The sequence below is a fragment of the Myotis davidii genome, unplaced genomic scaffold (assembly GCF_000327345.1).
Source record: "Myotis davidii unplaced genomic scaffold, ASM32734v1 scaffold339, whole genome shotgun sequence".
Classification (NCBI taxonomy): domain Eukaryota; kingdom Metazoa; phylum Chordata; class Mammalia; order Chiroptera; family Vespertilionidae; genus Myotis; species Myotis davidii.
The window spans coordinates 202,202-221,673 of record NW_006290778.1 but is presented as its reverse complement, the minus strand read 5'-3'; the positions used below and the strand labels follow the sequence as shown (position 1 = coordinate 221,673).

Sequence of the window (19,472 nt, the reverse complement as noted above, 5' to 3'; positions counted from 1 at the left end):
CTCCCGTCCAATTGAAAAAGACAACTGTGTCCTCAGTTGCCAGCCCTTTTCACATGCGCCTCCGTACCTCTGTACTTTACTTCCACACCTCCTCTGAGTCTCAGTGTGCTTTTCTCTTTACTTCTAGTTGTAGAATTTCCACTCAGCCAGCCTTTCTATGGTTCTGGATGATGTCTGTTTTGTCTTTTAGTTGTATTTTTGAAGTGGTTGTGCGAGGCAGCAATTTCCGGTGTTTACCTATGCCGCCATCTTGGTTTCTCATGTACGGTTTCTTAAATACCATGTTAAGAAAGACAAAGAGCCCTGACTGGTTTGGCTCGGTGGGTAGAGCGTCGGCCTGCAGACTGTCGGGTCCCAGGTTTAATTCCGGTCAAGGGCATGTACCTTGGTTGCAGCCATATTCCTAGCAGGGAGTGTGCAGGAGGCGGCTGAATTGATGTTTCTCTCTCACCGATGTTTCTAACTCTCTATCCCTCTCCCTTCCTCTCTGTAAAAATCAATAAAATATATTTTTTTAAAAAAAGAAAGACAAAGATTCACACCAGTTCTGAGATGAGTAAAATGTTAGTAGTTCCAACAATGAACTCAACCCATATATGAGAAATTATCATTTGAAAATATCTCGGAAATAACATGTTAGCTATCCATTTCAGTCTCCATTGCAAAGTTTATATGGTTCTTAACTTTTGGCTGAACTTTGATTTTTGTCAGTTTTGCCACTCTGAATTTTTAAGCACTTGATTCAGTCACCAATAATGCTCAGCCAAGTCCACACCTATGGAGTAAATAAATGTCAGCCATTTCCCAGTATTCATGAGCCTTGAAAAATGCTATGCCGGTTGTAATGGAGTGTGCTGTGGGAATTGGCAAGAGGCATTTTTATTTTAATATTACCAGAAATAGACATCAGTGCAGATTGGCAAAATTGTGAGAGGAGTGAGATAAACAGACTAATTCCATCAGTTAGTTTCCTGGGGGAGAACGTTAACTATGAAGGTAAAATCTTGTTTTAATTATTTTTGGAATAATATGGAAATTCTAAAAGTGGAGCTAGCAATGTGCCAAGTCTTTTCAGATGCCTGATAAGTAGAATAATTAACGCTCCATGTTTCTGTGGGATAATTGGGCTGATAAGTAAGTGTTATTGTTTGGGGTCTTTTTGTGGAAGAGGCCCAGAGGGTCTGCCGGATGCAGGGCAATGACCAGAGATGACGTGACCTTGCGCTGTGACTAGATGTCACCTTTTGTCCACAGCATTTCTCCAAACAACCTGGTTCCAAAGCTGACAGTGCTCCCCTCGCCTGCACTGGAAATTGGAGAACAGAATGTCTTTTTAAGAGTCACAGGAAAGTTGTAATGTAGCCGAATGCTTATTAGTTTGCTGGTTGTGGTACAGTGGTAGTTGGTTTTTAAAAATTAAAAGTCAAAAGTTTTGCCCTAACCGGTTTGGCTCAGTGGATAGAGCACCGGCTGTGGACTCAAGGGTCCCAGGTTCAATTCCGGTCAAGAGCGTGTTCCTTGGTTGTGTGCACATCCCCAGTGGAGGGTGTGCAGGAGGCAGCTGATCGATGTTTCTCTCTCATCAATGTTTCTAACTCTACCTCTCCCTTCCTCCCTGTAAAAAAATGAATAAAACATATTTAAAATATAATAAAAATCAAAAGTTTCTGCTAGAAACGCCATTATCCCAGAGTACAGCACCCCAAATCCTTAATGCCTCTAACTAGGCGTTCTCTTTCTGGTTTTATGTCTTCTGCTTTGTAGACACGGGGCTAAGTTTTTAATGTTGATTATAGTCTTGTGCTTTGTAGTTTCATGTGCTTTGTAGGTTTTAGATTTGGTTGCTATCAAGTTAATTAAGGCCGTGACTGTCTTCTACCCCTATTCCTGCTCCTTGAATTAAATGCCTACGTATTCAGTGTGAATTGCTAGCTAAGAAAATATAAAACATTTCTGAAGGGAATTAATGGATACCTGTATATTGTCATATTCCTACCCAGTTGCTTCTAAAAAATTCAAAGTGGCACTAAGTGTTACATGGCAATGCCCAAGTAACTCTTTTGAATATAATTTTAAATACAATTTTCTTAATGAAATTATGACTTTGAAGAATGGTAACTTTTCATCCATTCAGTAAACACATACTAAGTAGCTTTTTATTGAACGCCTATTTGTGTCAGTCTCTGTGCACAGTACTTGACTAGTCCCCTCCTTAATGCCCACAACCCTTTGAAATGTTCCATTTTATAATAAGGAAATAGGTTTTTAGAGAATTAAGTAATAGATTGCCTAAATTCACATAGCAGAGCCAGATTTAAGTCCACACACAGTTGACTCTACCAACCTGTGCTCCTTGTCTGAATACCCTATTCAAAGTAGGGGGGGGGGGGTGCCAAAATGAGCAAGACACAGCCCCAGCATAAGAGACCAGAAACTATTCTACCAAATAGATTGTGGAATGAGCCATGTGAGAGGTTCAGATAAAGAACATCTAAGTCAGCGAGTGGAGAGATTACAGTAAATCCTCAATTTTGCGGACCTCAATTTAACAGACTTCAGATTTAATGAACAAAATTTCTGATCAGTATGTCATAATGTGAAAATTAACACCCTGTTAATTCTAAAATGCTTTTAACCAAGATTTGCTTATAATTAAATTAACAGGTTTTGTTGTTGTTATTAGTTCACCGTTAGTTTTTAAGAAATTTTAGCGAATAGTCCATATGTTGGAAAAAAAACATTGTAGTAATTTCACTGACTTAAATAAATATTGCATATCTGTAATTATAGTCCACATATTTAAATCCAAGAGTCACCGCTCGTAAACAGTGTTTGGCGAATGACTAGCACTTGATCACACGCATCTCGCTTGCTAATTGGTCCTGTTGTCATCTGATGTGACTGCAGCAGTTTTAATGGCCAGCTGGTGTTCCCACGTGCCCAGTCGTGTGCGTTTGTTTCCTCGAGGTGACGGGTGAATGCACGCATTTACTAGACCTGTTCAGTATAAGTTTAAAATTACAGTAATACATACAGAAAACTCTTCTGTGAAATTAAACCTTTCATACATACTTAATTTTAATTACTCAAATAAGTCTGTATAAGTAAAAACAGGCAAACTCACTAATTTGTCAATTTTTTAACATATGCATTCAGAAAACCCACTTTATTGTTTAACAGACTTTGAGCTTTAACAGACTCCCCCCTCGCCCAAATTAGTCTATTATATCGAGGTTTTACTGTATTAGGAAAATTGTAGACAATATGGCAATTGAGCCTGGGTCTTGAATTTTTCATCTCTATTCTCAACTCTTCAATTTGTGTTTGTACTTTTGGAAAAAATTAACTAGCACTTATGTTGGAAGAAAGGCTTCCAATTAGAGGAAACAAATCTATCTGGACTGGCTTTAATTCACCTGGACACATCACTATTGATGGTAATGTGAATTGCTAAATCAGATTATCTGAACATGTTCACATGTTTTTCTTGGCTTGCACCTCTCTATCTTAATTCTCTTCTCAGTGGGCCTATTTCCTCCTTTTTTTTTTTTTTACTTTAGAGAGGAAGGAAGAGGGAGAGAGAGATAGAAACATGAATGAGACAGAATCATTGATTGGCTGTCTCCTGCACGCCGCCCACTTGGGATTGATCCCACAACCCAGGCATGTACCCTGACAGGGAATTGCTAGAAGTGAAATTAAATGTGATTAGAAAGGTTTGAAAATGACAACAGCTATGCCAAGACCTAGGCCTTACATAAAATTATGGTACAAAGTACATGAAAAAGTTCCATGAACATAAAAATCAAGGTAAAGTTGCTTCAGCATCTTGTAATTTAAATTGGAGAGCATGGAGAGCCCTAGCTGGTTTGGCTCAGTGGATAGAGCGTGGGCCTATGGACTGAAGGGTCCCAGGTTCGATTCTGGTCAAGGGGATATGCCTGGGTTGCGGGCTTGATTCCCAATGAGGGGTGTGCAGGCAGCAGCCAATCAATGATTCTGTCTCATCATTGATGTTTCTTTCTTTTTCTCCATCTCTCTTTCTCTCTGAAATCAGTAAAAAATATATTTAAAAGAAATAAAAAAAATTGCACGGAGAATGAAAAAGCTTACAGTTTAAATGATGGAACGTTTACTTCTGCTTTGGATTGAAAACTGTTTTTTTAAAAAAAACTTCCATCAGTTTGGCTAATATTCGGGCCAAAGTGTTGAAGTTAGTTGCCTCATTGAAAGAAAATAGTAATTGCAAGGAGATTGAAGAACTTTACTGCCAATAAAAGATAGTTTCATCATCTCAGAAGTCATCGTGAATTCACTAAAGTTATCTGGGGAAGCTGCTACTGTGTATCAGAATGTTGCTGTGAAATTTGTACCCAGATCTCAAAGATTAGTTAAGGTGGATGTTATGATTGTCAAGGAATGCAACTAGGAACTTACACACAAAAGATGTAGAATCACAAAGTGGTCATAAAGAAGATAAAGATATATGAACTTTCTTAATAGGAGGCAACACAGTGACTTCAAAACCTATGCTTATCTGGCCAGCTAATTGTGGGAGAGGAATTAGGGTGTTAAGAAAATATATATGTGGCTGCCTGGGTACAGTGCTGACGGTTTGAGGCAGAGGTCCTATCAGGCAAGGGTTTTACCTTATTGCTTAAGTGTGCTTGCATATTTGGGGGTATCCTTAGGTTAGAAAATGACATTTTGCCAGGGAGAGAGATGTTCAGAATAGTAATTTAAATCCTTGTCTTGTGAGATTTAGGCTTAATGTAATATTCAGAGGATAAGAAATTTTGTTTTACTTTTGCATTAACTTAAAAATGTGTTACCTTTTTATGTATAAAAGTAATATATGTTTACAGTAGAAAACTTAGAAGTCATGGGACAACATGGACTGTTTCAAAAATTATTGTCACCTGTAGTACTGTTAGCTGCTGCTCCTTGGTGTGTCCACGAGGTTGGCTGTTTCAGCCCCTCGGTGCTGCTCTAATAGTCGATGTCCTGATCTGTTGCGTCGTCATAGCCAGTGCTGTGTGGCTGATAAATAATGCGTGAAATCCAATTTTTCCGGAGTCATTCATGTTAACAATTCTGGTAACTGGAAGTTACTTTTTTCTATATATCACACTTTTAACATTATATCATGAACATTTGCCTATGGAAACAAAATAGGTTATTGTTTTCTTTTGTGAATGGTCCAGTATGGATTTTGCCCTCTTTCTGTTGGCTTTTCATCAATTATTAAAATTTGTAGTTTTTATTTGACTCTAGAAACTTTTGCACATATACCTCAGATCAGAAACAGAACAAGTGAAAAGCTTACTACCTCTCTCACTTGTTAATAGGAAAACATACTCATGTTTTTGTGAGTGAGAAGGGGTAGGATAAGCTTTAAGTAAGTGACCTAATTTAAATGCACTCTTGGATCTGAAGTCAGGAATTGCCTGATAGACTAGAGCTGCCAGGAGCACAGTACTTTTGGTACTGATGGTTGGTGTTGGGCATTCACCAGAGATAGCTGCTGGAAGTACCTTGTTGGGAGCACGATTTACCAGGCTTGGTGTTGCAACTTGAGTGCATTCATCTTAGTGCCAGGCAAGGATCCAAGGCTTGCTTAAATTTAAGTAAATATTTCCAAGGTCCAGGTAATTAATATTTTAAAAAATACTTAGATGTTCATGTTAGAAAAGCTTCATGATTGGACTCTAAGGTGTGGGTGATCAGCAAATTGACGAGTATGTGTGTGCACCAGCAGCCCTTTTTGGGAAGGGTGGGATCCTGTGAAAGTGCAGCTCTGTGAAGTCTCATCTCTGTCAGCTGATTCATTATGAATAACTTGAAGCATTTATTTGTACAGTTGTAGAGATACTCAGTTATGTTCATACCCACTTCAGATTCCAGTGGTCCTTAGTGAATTGGGTTAGGTGGGGAATATTTGCCCAACTAAAGGTCAGATTAAAGAAGAATATGATACTAACAGCTTGGACGTCTTATGTGCAAAGAAACAAAGTAGTGCTATTATCATTTGATTGCAAAATTGAATTTAACTGCTGGCTGATATACTTTGCTTTAGTGTTCACCTGAACTGGTAGTTCCAGCTCAAGATTGGTTATTGCAACTGTTTGTACGATAGAGGCCCGAGTCACTGTCTGTAGCTTGGATCGTTCAAAAAATTTTTTCTCGTTAGCACTACGTTTGTACAAATTGTTTTGGCACAATATAATATACTACATGATGTTTATGTGGCTCCGTCTGCCTGATTAGAATGAAAGCACCTTGAGAGTATACTGATGTTTCTGTTTTTAATTCCAAAGTGAGTAGCACAAAATCTTGCTCCTAACAAAAGTTTAAAGATAGATGCTTCTCTTTCCAAATCTTGTGATTCATTTATAAACATGCCAGTTTAACAGGAAAAGAGTTGTGGATTTAGGCCAGTGATGGCGAATCTTTTGAGCTTGGCGTGTCAGCATTTTGAAAAACCCTAACTTAACTCTGGTGCCGTGTCACATATAGAAATTTTTTGATATTTGCAACCATAGTAAAACAAAGACTTATATTTTTGATATTTATTTTATATATTTAAATGCCATTTAATAAGGAAAAATCAACCAAAAAAATGAGTTCGCCTGTCACCTCAGACACGCGTGTCATAGGTTCGCCATCACTGATCTGGGCAATGGGATAGTGAATCTCATAGCTGCCACCTGCTTCAAAGTATGGCCTTGCACGATTACAAATCTGTTATGTCACTCTTCAGAGTTGATCTTGCCTTAGTGTAAAACTACTAAATATGTAATTGTTACCTAACAACATTTTTTCTTTTTTTCAGTGGTTGAAAAGCCTCTTTGTTGTAATTGTTAATATATATATATATTTTATTGATTTTTTACAGAGAGGAAGGGAGAGGGATAGAGTTAGAAACATCGATGAAAGAGAAACATCGATCAGCTGCCTCCTGCACACCTCCTACTGGGGATGTGCCGGCAACCAAGGTATATGCCCTTGACTGGAATTGAACCTAGGACCTTTCAGTCCGCAGGCCAATGCTCTATCTACTGAGCCAAACCAGTTAGGGCGTAATTGTTATATTTTACTTTTTTTTTTTCTTTTTTAACAAATCTCTGGGCCTAGGGATTGATGTTACCAGCAACTTCCACAAGATGGCAGACCAAACACTTTTTTTCCCATGTTACTAGGTTTCAAACAATTTTTAACACACTTTTCCTAGGCTCTTAATTATTGTTAAAATCTTTTTTGCTTTTTCTTTAGGTGGGCGGTATCAAATCGAGAAATGCTTATAGCCCAAAACAGCTCCTTGGAATTTAAGCTACATAGACTGTATTTTATTAGCTTGTTAATGGGTGGAACTACAAATCAGCGAGAGGCATTGCAATATGCTAAAAATTTTCAGCCATTTGCCCTAAATCATCAAAAAGGTGAGTCTGGAGTCACATGTTATCAATGTTTACAACAGGCCTAAAGTCACCACTGGGATCGAAGCTTCTCTTAACTAGATCAATACACATTTGCTAATAAATGAAAACAGTTATAGGTGATAATCACTTATAGACAAAGCTGTGATGGGCTCTAGTACAAAAATAAAATATTGAAGATTCATAAATGAAAAGTCATAAACCTTGCATTTTCTGTGATTTCATAGTAAACTGAAAGGAGACACGAGAAAGAGTTGAAGTGTGCACTTGCACCCCCCATGCTACTGTTAGTGCCACAACAAAGTGTTTCAGGGTGCACCAGGTGGCAGCAGTTAACCCCAAGTGTCAGTGTTGGAGAACTGGATAGTCAAATATTCGTAATGGCTCCTTTTATAGCATAGTTATCACTACTCAAGATAATGGTAATTATACTGTGCTAATTATAATAGTAAAATAACTGCAAGTTCAACATTTAGTGCTTTCTTTTTTTTCTCCCTTTCTCTATTTCTGCTGTTTCTTTAAGGTGAAGGGAGAAACCCAGCTTAAAGACAAGAATTTTAAAAGACATTGTGAATGAAGGATTTTAGGCTGTGTCAGTTGGGGGGATTCTTGCCTTTCTCAGCCTATTATCTGTAAGCCAGCTCTATTTCAGATGTAATCATTCACCTCTAAATAGCTGCTGCTTTTTGTTTAGACATTCAGGTTTTGATGGGCAGCCTCGTGTACCTGAGACAAGGGATTGAGAACTCACCGTATGTCCACCTGCTTGATGCGAATCAGTGGGCTGACATCTGTGACATCTTTACGCGGGATGCCTGTGCCCTCCTGGGGCTCTCCGTGGAGTCCCCTCTCAGTGTCAGGTATGGAAATTGGTCCTATTACTAAAATGTGCATCACGTTTTTTAGTTGTTCTTAATTAGTTGCCTAGTTCTTGATGTTTAAAGCCGAGAGATTGTCTTTCTGAAAAAGAGTGCAGTTGGTATTTCAAGAGATTGTCACAATTGACAGTGACAGTGTTAGGGCAGCAATTCTCGGTGCAGTCGTGGACCTCTGGGGGTCTGAGAGCCCTTTGCACGGGGCTGACATTTTTCCTGATGGTGCAGGAACATGGTGAGTGAAATTGCTGGAGCCTGAGCACAGGTCAGAGCAGTGGCCTCAGAACCCACTGTATTCCTCACTCCACACATTTGCAGTTGAAACGCGAGTTTTACGTAAGAATGTTCTCGATAAAATGTTAAAAATGATTAGTTTTATTAAATCTTGACCTCTGAGTACACGTCTTTAATATTCTGGGTGACAGAATCAGGGGTTCACATGAAGCACTCGGCTTCGTGCCAGGTGTGGCCACTCCCCAGAAAGAGCACCTGTGTGTGGCTTGTTTTTCATGGGACAGTTTTTGCTTGAAAGACTCACTAGACAGCAGACTACAGAGTGAGCAAAGGAGCGTGAAGCATCAGAGAAGCAGCTGACAGCATCTTTGCCATAATGATAAAATTCACGATTTTGAGCTAAAATATAAATTTTTGAAAACTTTTGTTATACTGAGCTTGACAGCTTTCTGGTACTCAAGGATGTTTTTGATGAGATTTGTGGTGATATTAATAAAGTTGATGTTTTTTATATTATGTAATTAGATGAATTAATACTTTGAAGATCTTAATTCAGTATGAGTTTACAAAGTCATACATTGAGTAAATGAATCACTCTGAGTACAAGACATACCGTTGGATTTGAATGTAGCTCAGTATAAAAAATTCATTGGTAAGGATTCAGATTCGATGGTACAGCTGACCATTAAGAAACTACTGCTTGTTGAGTTTTGTGTGGCATTAAAGAAGAATATCCACACGGATCTGAAAAGCCAATTAAATTACTACATGTCTGTTGAGGCTGGATCATTTATTTCAACCAGAAGAACCCTTTGCCACAGATTGAGTGCAGAAGAAGAGTTAGGAATTCAGTTGCCTTCTGTTAAACCAGTCAATAAAGAGGTTTATAAAAGTGTAAAGCAATGCTGCTCTTCTCACAGACGGACTTTTAGCTTGGAAATAGGGGGTTTGGGGTAAAGATGTTATTTATAGCATAAGTTTATTACTTTTAAATGAATTATTTTAAAATTTTCTTGATTTTAATTTCTGATATTCTAAGTGATGATAGATATAATCCACAAAGAAACAAATGCTCTTTCATATCCTTTATATTTAAGCATGTAAAGAGGACCTGAAACCAAAAAGCTTAAGAACCTATTTTAAGAAAATAACTTTTTTAGCTCTTCTTTTCATTTAATTCCTCAAGTGATTTTTATTGATTTCAGAGAGGAAGGGAGAGGGGGAGAGAGATAGGAACATCAATGATGAGAGAGAATCATTGATCAGCTGTCTCCTACATGACTCATACTGGAGATTGAGCCTGAAACCTGGGCATGTGCCCTGACTGGGAATTGAACCATGACTTCCTGGTTCATAGGTTGGTGCTCAACCACTGAGCCACACCAGCCGGCCTCCTCAAGTGTTTTTAATCCTGTTATGTGCCAGGTAATGTGTGGGACACAGAGATAAATAAGGTACACTCTGCGCTCCATAGGGTGTACCATCTGAGTGTAGGAGACACTTGTGCCATTAACTCTAATGCATGGCCATGCTACAGGTCAGGTTGTCTGGGGAACAGACTCTGCAATGGGTAGAGATTGACATGAAGAAGTTTATTGGGATCAGCCCCTGTGGGGGGATGAAAGCAGCGAGATTAGGCAGAGAAAGAGTTGGGATGTATGTGATGCAGGCTGACCAAAGGCCTCAGCCATCCTTGAAGAGCTCTGGAGCTCTGGTGGGCCTATGGAGTTGGCCCACGTTGGGACAGCAGGGCTGGGCATTTGTATCCATGCGGACCATTCATTAAATGTGACCCTAGTCAGGTGGCTTTCGTCAGCTTAGGGCAGTCCTGAAGAGGGCCAGCTGAGAACTGTGCCAACACTTGTGCCCTAAATGGGGTGATCTGGGTCTAGGAGGAACAGTGTAAGAAACTGTCTTAGAATTGCATTAATGTTAGGAGTGTCATTAATGACGGATAGGTAGGGCCCATTAAATTGGGTGGTTCTGTACAATTTAAAACCTATTTATGTGTGTACGTGCGCACACACACTCATTTAGCAGAGCAGAGGGCTCTGTGCCCTGACAAACGCCAGGGCCCTCTGCACAGAGTCTGGAGGAATTGACATTTCTGGGACCAAGCTGTCTGGCACTGGCCTGGCATTGACATTTCCTCTTCTGTCTCCCAGTTTCTCAGCAGGTTGCGTGGCGCTGCCAGCTTTAATTAACATTAAAGCTGTGATTGAGCAGAGGCAGTGCACTGGAGTTTGGAACCAGAAAGATGAATTGCCCGTGAGTTCCATTTTCTCTTGATTGTTTACTTTTCCTGTCATTAGAAGAATGTGAATGTTAAGGGTTTAGAATGCCAGTCTTGCCTTTTAACTGGGGAACATTATTGTAGCCATTTGACAGGGATGCTTTTATGCATGTGGTGACATGATTAACTAATAGAAATGAGAGCAAGTACGTTTTGGAGGTACTGGAGGAGTTTTCTTAGAATTTTGACTTTGGCAGTGAAAGCTAATGAAGGCCCTGGCCAGTGTGGCTGAGTTGGTTGGGCGTTGTGCCGTGCACCTAAAGGTCGCTCCTTCAGTTCCCGGTCAGGGCACATACCCGGGTTTCCAGCTCGATCTCTGGTGGGGGGTCGTGCAGGAGGCAGTGGATTGATGTTATGCTCTCATATCAATGTTTTCTCTCTTCTCCCTCCCCCTCTCTAAAATCAATACACGATTCTTTAGAAAAGAAAGCTAATGAAGGATACGTCAGAAGTGGGGAGGCGGGATATACTGTAGCATGCAGAGTGCTCTGCGCATGGCAAACCAGTGGTGTTAGTTTTCTTTTAAATATAAGAGCAGTGAGTCATTTTGATTGGATTTAGTTTTATCTTAAGCATTGATATTGATGAAATCATGGATTTGAGCTGGTTATATTTGTCTAATACCATTCAAAATAAGTACATAGCTATTAGATTAAAGGTTGTCCTTGTGACCTCTGCAGTCCTCAGTGGCCCTTCAGTGCTGTGTGTCCTCTGCTGCCTGGAGCAGGCCGTGGTTTTAAGCCTCAATTTTAGTCCATTGCCAGCTTTCCACCTTCCTCAAGTAGTTTTTCCATTTCTGAAATGGGGACTGTCCTTCTCTTTTGGGACTATGGGACTATTAAAGGCTGGAGACAACATAGATATACTTAGAATAACATGGGACACGTAGTAGGTACTCACGTTTTGCCTACAGGGAGTGACAGAGGTCACTGTAGTGGTATTTCCACCGGCCTCTGACAGATACTACAACTTTGGAAATATCCCTGCATGGTTCTGTCAAGACCCCGAAGGGCAAAAACGTGCTTTTGGCTTTTGTCTCTTTTCTGCCACCTGTGCACAGGTTTATCTGTAGTTACCGTGCTCTTCCAGCTGGTAACTGTTGGTTGGTGGCTCAGCTTCTCCTCGGAGATATGGTTTGATTTGAAGCACAGGTGCATTCCCAGCCCTGCATGTGGTCAGGGCACCAGCAGCACCCCTCTTTGACTGCTGCACATTGGAGCAAGTGGAGAGAACTGGGCCTTCGCTTGCTTTGCTGAGGCAGGTGCCCGCAGGATGCTGGGAGTTTCCCAAGTTACCTGTAAGCACCTCTGATGCTTGTGTGCTAGGAAAGAGCCTCCCAAAGTCTGAATTCACCTAAGGCCTGTGTGTCAGGGTATTACAGCACTTGGAAGTGATGGTCTGGCCATTTTTTCTCAGGATTCTTCTGTTACACTTTGTCAACTTTTTTGAAAGAGTCCAGGTAATAGACTTTTATATTGATAGCCATTGTCGATTGAGAAGGAAGAAAACAGAATAACCGTTTGTGGAGCCCCTGCCAAATATCAACCCCTGTTAGGTAACTTCATAGCTTTCGTTTGTTTTGTTCACTCAGAGATGCTGAACTTCAGCTGCAAGCCCTTGTTGCAGGTGGTTTCTCTCGGCCATTCTGCACAAAACGGGGGAGACTTGGACCTGAAACTCACACGGAAGCAAACCATGTTTAATTTGCTTTTAAAGGAGTGAATACACTGAATTTTATCATCTAGCTAAGTGTGCTGCAAAACAGTCAGGATTCTGATGGGTTTTACTGTTAGGTGCATCTAATGAATTTCCAAGAGTGTTTAACTTCTAGAACATTGATTTGCCTTTAACTCTTAACTCTCAGACATCAGAATTTAGCTTAAAAGTAGTGTTATATATAATTTAAGATGGAAACATTTTCTCAATCCGTTGAGATTTTGCTTCCCTGCCGTTGTCATCATTTTGGCTCAAATAAACTCATAAAAATTCTGTGGAAAAAAAGGTTATTTTGAAGGTTAATATAGAATTATGAATAATGCTAGAATCCCTAAGACTGTCCCTCTCGAGTTAGAAGAGTGTTGTGAGAGGCAGGATCAGAGGAGCAGGTGTCAGCAGTGTTCTTGGCTGCACAGTGCATACTCACATTAAGATGTTTGAGCTGTAACGAGCCTTTCACTTTCCTTTAACAGATTGAAGTGGACCTCGGTAAAAAGTGCTGGTATCACTCCATATTCGCCTGTCCCATTCTTCGTCAGCAAACAACAGATAGCAACCCACCCATGAAATTGGTCTGTGGTCATATCATATCAAGAGATGCCCTGAATAAAATGTTTAATGGTAGCAAGTAAGTATCTGACTTTTTAAACGTTAGTGAAATTTTTTCTTGTGTAACTTAGTGGGAAGTGAAGTAATGAGGGTAAATAAATGTTGCTAGAATTTAAAAGTAAATAGATTTTATCAGTACTCATTTGGCGTGGGTGGCATCTGATTTTTTTTGTCAGTCTTTTTAATTTGTTGATGAATTTGGTGACCAGATTTATAAGCATGGTCTTTAGCGCCTTTTGGGTAGGTGATACAATGTCAACTCCTCGTCCCCCTTTTACACAAATGGTAGCATGTAGCATACTATATACTGTTCTGTCAGTGCTGTTTCCTGGAGATCTTATACTAGTATATGCTACTGAAAGAGTCCTCATTCTCCCTTTAAAACTGCAGATTAATCTACCATGTGGAAATAATGATCATGAAACCAATTCCTTATTGATGAGCATTTAACTTTTGTTACTGTAAAGTGAATTACCTTATCTATACGCTGTATATAAATTCACAGAATTGAAATTGCTGCTTCAAAGGGTATATATACTTAGGCTTTTTATACATTATAAGTCCAACTTTTTATTAAACACATTTCAAAAGCTTATTTCTAGCGTAGGCAGCTAGAAAATTGCTCACTGGAGTTTATTTCAGACCCATTTTGGTGAAGTCTTTCTTTAAGAGGAGGCTCTGGCATGCAACACAGGCATTAGTGCCCTTCCCAGACCATGCAGCCATGCTGGCTGTGTGCCTCACTGCAGGGCATGTCAGCTGCTCTTGGTAGCTACATACTTTGTAGGCTCAGCAGCTGGCATCAGATTTGCTGCACTTGAGTGGGTTGTGTGACCAATAGATTTGAAACTCATTTCGACACAGGTGCAGCCTAAATCTTGGAGAAGAAAAATTGGATTTACTTCTGAAAATTCCCAAAGCATTATGCAGAACAGTTGTCTTTTCTTTGTGTACAAAACAGTTTTTACTGATTTCCACTGAAAAAGAGCTTTTCAGTTTAGGGTCTGGCTTAGGTGGAGTTTATTTGTGACCCTCCAAAGCTTGGCTGTTATATTAAGAGAAAGCACAGCTCATCCTCAAAATACAGACACGTCTGTGTGTGTTTGTCAGTCTCTGTGTATGTAATTGTTAGAAAGACGTTATAACTATGTGAAGTTGAATGCTCAGTACTGATCCTGTTCCCTCATTCAGTGTTTTTTTCCCCTTCTCTTTAGATTAAAGTGTCCATATTGTCCAATGGAACAAAGTCCAGGAGATGCCAAACAGATATTTTTCTGAAGAAATAATTTTAATTTGCAGTTTGTAAGTGAAACTGAATTGTGGGTGCATTTCAGAAGAGAATGTTCCATTTAATGCAGCTACCCAAGGACTCCCGTGTTTATATAAGCTAATGCTCCAAAAACTTTGCCAACATTTAGTGCACACACACCGAGGGAGTGTTCCAGACGAATATTATCATAGGGCTTTATTATATTCTTGGTCTTTATTTCCGATCAAGTAACTACACCAGCAGTTGTCATTCAATGCAGGTTTTTGTACTTAATTATATGGTGATTTTTTTACTTTTTAAGAGCAGAAACAGAAATTGACCTCCCCACCATGTGATTAGTATTTTTCCTGCTTTTACTTTTGTCATTTTCTTGATAATTGTAAGCTTTGGGAATGTTTGTGAAGAAGTTTTATTTCCTGTTATGTGTACATAATTAAATGAAAATTCTTCAGAAAAAGTTTGGAAAACTGAATTGTGGCTATAAAACTAATTTGCTTTTTTTTTTTTTTTTGCTTAAGGAAGAAAGCTGTGATAGATTTCAAGTTTGCTTTTTGAACTTTTTCTCTGCTCCTGTTCTCACTGAAAAGTCAGCAGACCTGCATTTGAGTTCTGCTGGTAGCCTGGCTGCCTGTTTTTAAAATCCCATCATGAATTTAGCAGGTTGATGTGAGAAGTCTTCCGCTAGAATAGAGTGGAAGGAGCACTATTGTTTCTATGCTTTTATTGCCAAGAGGTGCTTGTTTTAAAAGTGTGTTCAATAAAATGAAATTCTGAAGTTAGAAGTGTTAAGTTGATATTTGCTCCCTTGGTCTTAGTAGCCCTGTGCTCTGAAATTTGCCTTCAGGACTTGGCTGTCCATTGCATTTGTATACCATGCAGACACAGTATTGTGTGTGTGTAGATGTGCACCAGCATCAAACATTGTGCATCTGGAAGGGGAGAAGCATGTTCCAGTCCTAAAATGCAGCCACCAGAGTCATTACTTTAAATCCTTAAAGTTAGAATCTAGCGAATTTTCTGTAGTGCAGAATATGTTTATTGCTGTTTTTGTGTTTGAATAGTATACTGTTCAATGCCTCTCCTGCAGCGTGTATCATCTCATTGACTGTGAACCTGTATATTATTCTAATGGATACACAATGACCTTTTCTCTTGTGTGGTATCTTCATTTAATGCACTTTCCAGAAATAGCCATGTGTAAGAGTCTTTCTCTGTATGATGAACTACATGGAAAAGACTTCTGAGGACCTAATTCTGACAAACCTGTTATGTTACTTCATTATAAGAAGAATGGTATATGGATATCACCAAATATTATGCAACTTTATTTCACCTGACATGGAACGGAACATCAGTATAGGAAAACTTTCACGAGAAAACGAAAAAAAGAAGAAAACAAGCAAAGAGAACCATGACACTTCACTATTTTAAACTACAGATTGACTTAGGTTGGGGGGAAGGGGGAATGGATTTGGTGCTAAGTTAATTGGAAGGTGGCAGCACTTGCAGTAATACACCAGCCTGGCTGGTCTGTCCTGAAGTGTGTACCCTGGAGAGTTGGGTTTTGTCGGGGGTATTACAGAGAGCCCTGCCTGACTGGCGCGTGTGGCCAGGCGTAGGTGGAGGACTGCTGTGAGCGGTGCAGGTGAGCCGGGAATCGTGCTTAGCCTGCTCAGAGTGCTCGCTTTGTTCGACCCGAAACTGAACCCCACAGCAATTCCTGCGCGGCGTGTCTGCTTTCCTGTTACAACCCTCTCTAAGGCTCCCTTCTCTCCACTAGCGCAGTGAAGGAGGAAAGTGGGGAGAAGCTCCTTGGACTCCAAGAGAAGATAGAAAATTCAAGGCAGTACTCTGGTTGAGGACGTAAAACTGGTTTATTTTTTCTTTTGACTTAAAACCCAGAGTGTCTCTTTTTTTAGCTTTTCTAGGCCAGATTTAGCTTTATTCTCGCCTACCATCTCAGACACCTACACGGCATTTAGGCTTCACACAAGGTTTGAACAGTACAGACACATTGCTTCAGAGGCTGGTGTAAATATTTTTGGCAGCCAGGGGCTCAGTTGTCTCAGGCCACTTTTGGGGACAAAAGCCAGAGCTCTGCTTTGTCCCTCTCCCAGTATTGGGAATCCTGTTGACAGTTTCCGTGCAAGGTCCTTGTAGTCCTACTGGACAGGGTTAGGGCCGAAAATCTGAAACTCTTGATCTGATTATTTAACATGAAAATTATGTTTTGTGATCCTTAACTAAATGCATGGACTTAAAATTTACTGGTGATTAAATGTGAAGGAGAGGTGGCCTTGCAGAGGCCAGATCCTAACCAAAGATACTGAAATACAGTACGCTGTCCTTCCTACTCCAGTAACACCTTCACCAGAGCTGGCAGCACCATGTCACCGGGGCTGCGGAGGTCAGCGGTGCTGGAGGACGCCCTTCGCCACACTCTGCCTTCCACTTGCAAAAGGTCATGATAAAACCAAGGTTTCTTACAGTCAGACTCTTTAAAATAATGTTCATTGAAAACCAATTCAGAGTGGTTGTTTAAATTCCTGTAGGAGCCATTTCCATTTGTCAGTCATGGACTATACTAAACCAATAAAACCTGACGAGGTCCTTAGAGTCTGCTTCAGCCAGAGCATCTGTGCTTCCCAGTCTGAAGCACAGAGGCTGAAGTGGTCTTTCAGTCTTCTTTCTCGGCGGTGTGATCATCACAGGTGCCGTTTCTGTTGTTTTAATGGTGATAATGTGAGACTTCTAATACATAAATGAACGGGTATTGGTGCCTCTTGATTTTAAAATTTTGAGAAAAGAGCCACCTCACATTCATAGGGTGTGTGAGTCTTTTATGAGTGCATGAGCATTTAATTGAAAATGAGAACATTATGAAGTCAGCCTTTTGTTTTGATTTTTCTGAAGCAGCTTTGTACACAGAGACACTAAGACCCCCACCAGGTTTGTGGGGAAATGAGGATCCTTCTTTGTCTCCAGGGATTCCCACAGGTTATGCCGTTGGCGCTCAGTATTCTTTATGCTGTGAGTTATTCCCACCTCAGTGACTTCCGCTTTGGGATGGGAGAGACGACAGAAACCAAGAACTCTTGGTTACCCGCACACGGCAAGCTGCTGGTAGGCGTTAGCCCTCTGGTTTTCCAGCCCAACCTCTGACCGAGTGGACTGCCAGCCAAGCTGGTCAGCTTTCTTCGTCAGAAGACTCAGGTTATTTTCAGGGAAGACGTGGAGGCATGGTTTGGTTAAATTCATCACTAGGATGTGTAAGGTAAAGACACAAACCAAATAGCTCTCATTACGTAACTACATACATTCTCTTTGGTAACACTAGAATGCTGCGGTTGTGAGGGAGTGACAGCACGGACACTCACCTCGGTACTTCGTGAGCCTGGCCGGCTGCGGGGCGTTTTGTGTGGTACAATAGTGTTCGCCATAAGCAGGTACAAACCTCATGGACTGTTTATTGAACTATAATTGAGTAGATACCAAAAATAGAATGACAAATGTATTTTAATAGCAGATGAGGCAACTAGTTGTAGGCGAGTTTTCCACTGTTGGCGACACACAGGGAGAGAAAACGAAGTTCTGTTTTCAGGACATTTCCCTCCACGCAGTTTTAACCGTAGTGAGCACATGCTTCATTTACTTCCAAAGAGGCAAAAGCAGCTGGAATTGACTCAATAGCACATGCTTTGTTTCATGATATGGGTGAGGACCTATTCTTACTTTAGCAGTCACGTAACATTCTCCAACGAGGCAGATGTGGGGTTCGCTAGGATTTAGTGCCTGATCTTTTCTTTTGGGAAGGGGTGGGAGTGAATGTATTGGGGATGGGAGGGAAGCAGGAGAAAAAATATGGGAGTGTGAGTGAGTGTGCATGTCTCTGAAATTCGCCATGACCCCCGCCTGTGTCTAGCAAGGAGCAGGTATTCATGTATTTTGCTCATGACTGCAGTGTGCATGTCCCCCCTGTGTTCTCTAACTTACACTAAAAGGACTCATCAAATCATCTTGTTCAGATGGCTCAGGATTGTATTTCTTTTGCTTACCCTGTGCTCTTGGGTTCTATAGTATTTCTATAATTATGTAACAAGAATAGTGTTGCACTGTAATCTATTATATAGAGCTATATGTATGGAAAATTTTGATCAGTTTTTTAAGCAATGTATCCTGTTTGCAAAGGCACAATAAAGTTGCATATTATAGACAATAGGCAATAAAGCTAAAAATAAACCTTATTTAACACAAACCATATTCATATTCTCGGTTCATTTGATTTTGGAAAAAGTCTAGCATTTGCATATCTAGTAGTTTCAGGGATTTCATTTTAAAAAGTTCTGATATATTTAATTTATAAATTTCAGACTGATAGAGTTTTGGGAACTGTAAGAAATACTTTGTCAATGTGTGTATTTCTATATCAAACACATGGCTTCTCCTGTGTGTATTTTTAAAAATTAAAGAAATAGACATTTAAAAATCTTACGGAACCAGTTTGTATAAATATGACAGAGGTATGAGGGAGAGAGTATATAGATGCCGTGGTGAGAAGAGAGCATTGCTGAATGCCTTTGCTAAGGGGCTGCATATAAATAATTTAAAATATCTTTTGTCACTATCTCATCCTGTTTCTGCATCACTAGCAGTGTGAAGAGAGGGGGTTGCTGGACATAGTCCCCAGTTCCTAAGTAGGTGTTTACCTTAGTGTTTCCGCAAACACCCACGCTGTGGACAGCCAGGGCCTTGCCCCACCCTCTGACCAGAGTGATAAGGCCCGAACTGCTCTGTCCAGGCTGTGGAGGAGTGGGGCTAACCCTCGGCATTACCAGGGAGGGACAGAGGCTGAGTTGTCCCTCCTACTCGTGACAAGCTAAAGGTAAGAGAGACTAAGAATGTTTGTGGTGCCTGTGTGTGTATGTGTGTGTGTGTGTGTGTGTGTTTAATGTACATTCTTATCTGAGATTTTAGGTTTCCTACCTATGGGAACCACTGTGGGTCCTACCCAGTCACATTTGGAGGTAGTGGCCCAAGTA

The 19,472-nt window shown here is 40.3% G+C and overlaps 1 protein-coding gene across 1 annotated transcript in view; it reads left to right on the top strand.

The window, feature by feature from the left end:
• The window catches only part of RMND5A (required for meiotic nuclear division 5 homolog A), a 39,334-nt gene extending 20,641 nt beyond the window's left edge, over nucleotides 1–18,693 (top strand). The window contains exons 5-9 of the mRNA XM_015564099.1: nucleotides 7,273–7,439; nucleotides 8,131–8,296; nucleotides 10,711–10,813; nucleotides 13,028–13,182; nucleotides 14,378–18,693. Coding sequence (XP_015419585.1) covers nucleotides 7,273–7,439; nucleotides 8,131–8,296; nucleotides 10,711–10,813; nucleotides 13,028–13,182; nucleotides 14,378–14,441 — 655 coding nt within the window. The 3' untranslated portion in view covers nucleotides 14,442–18,693. The remainder of the gene's footprint in view (nucleotides 1–7,272; nucleotides 7,440–8,130; nucleotides 8,297–10,710; nucleotides 10,814–13,027; nucleotides 13,183–14,377) is intronic.
• Nucleotides 18,694–19,472: the final 779 nt, after the last annotated feature.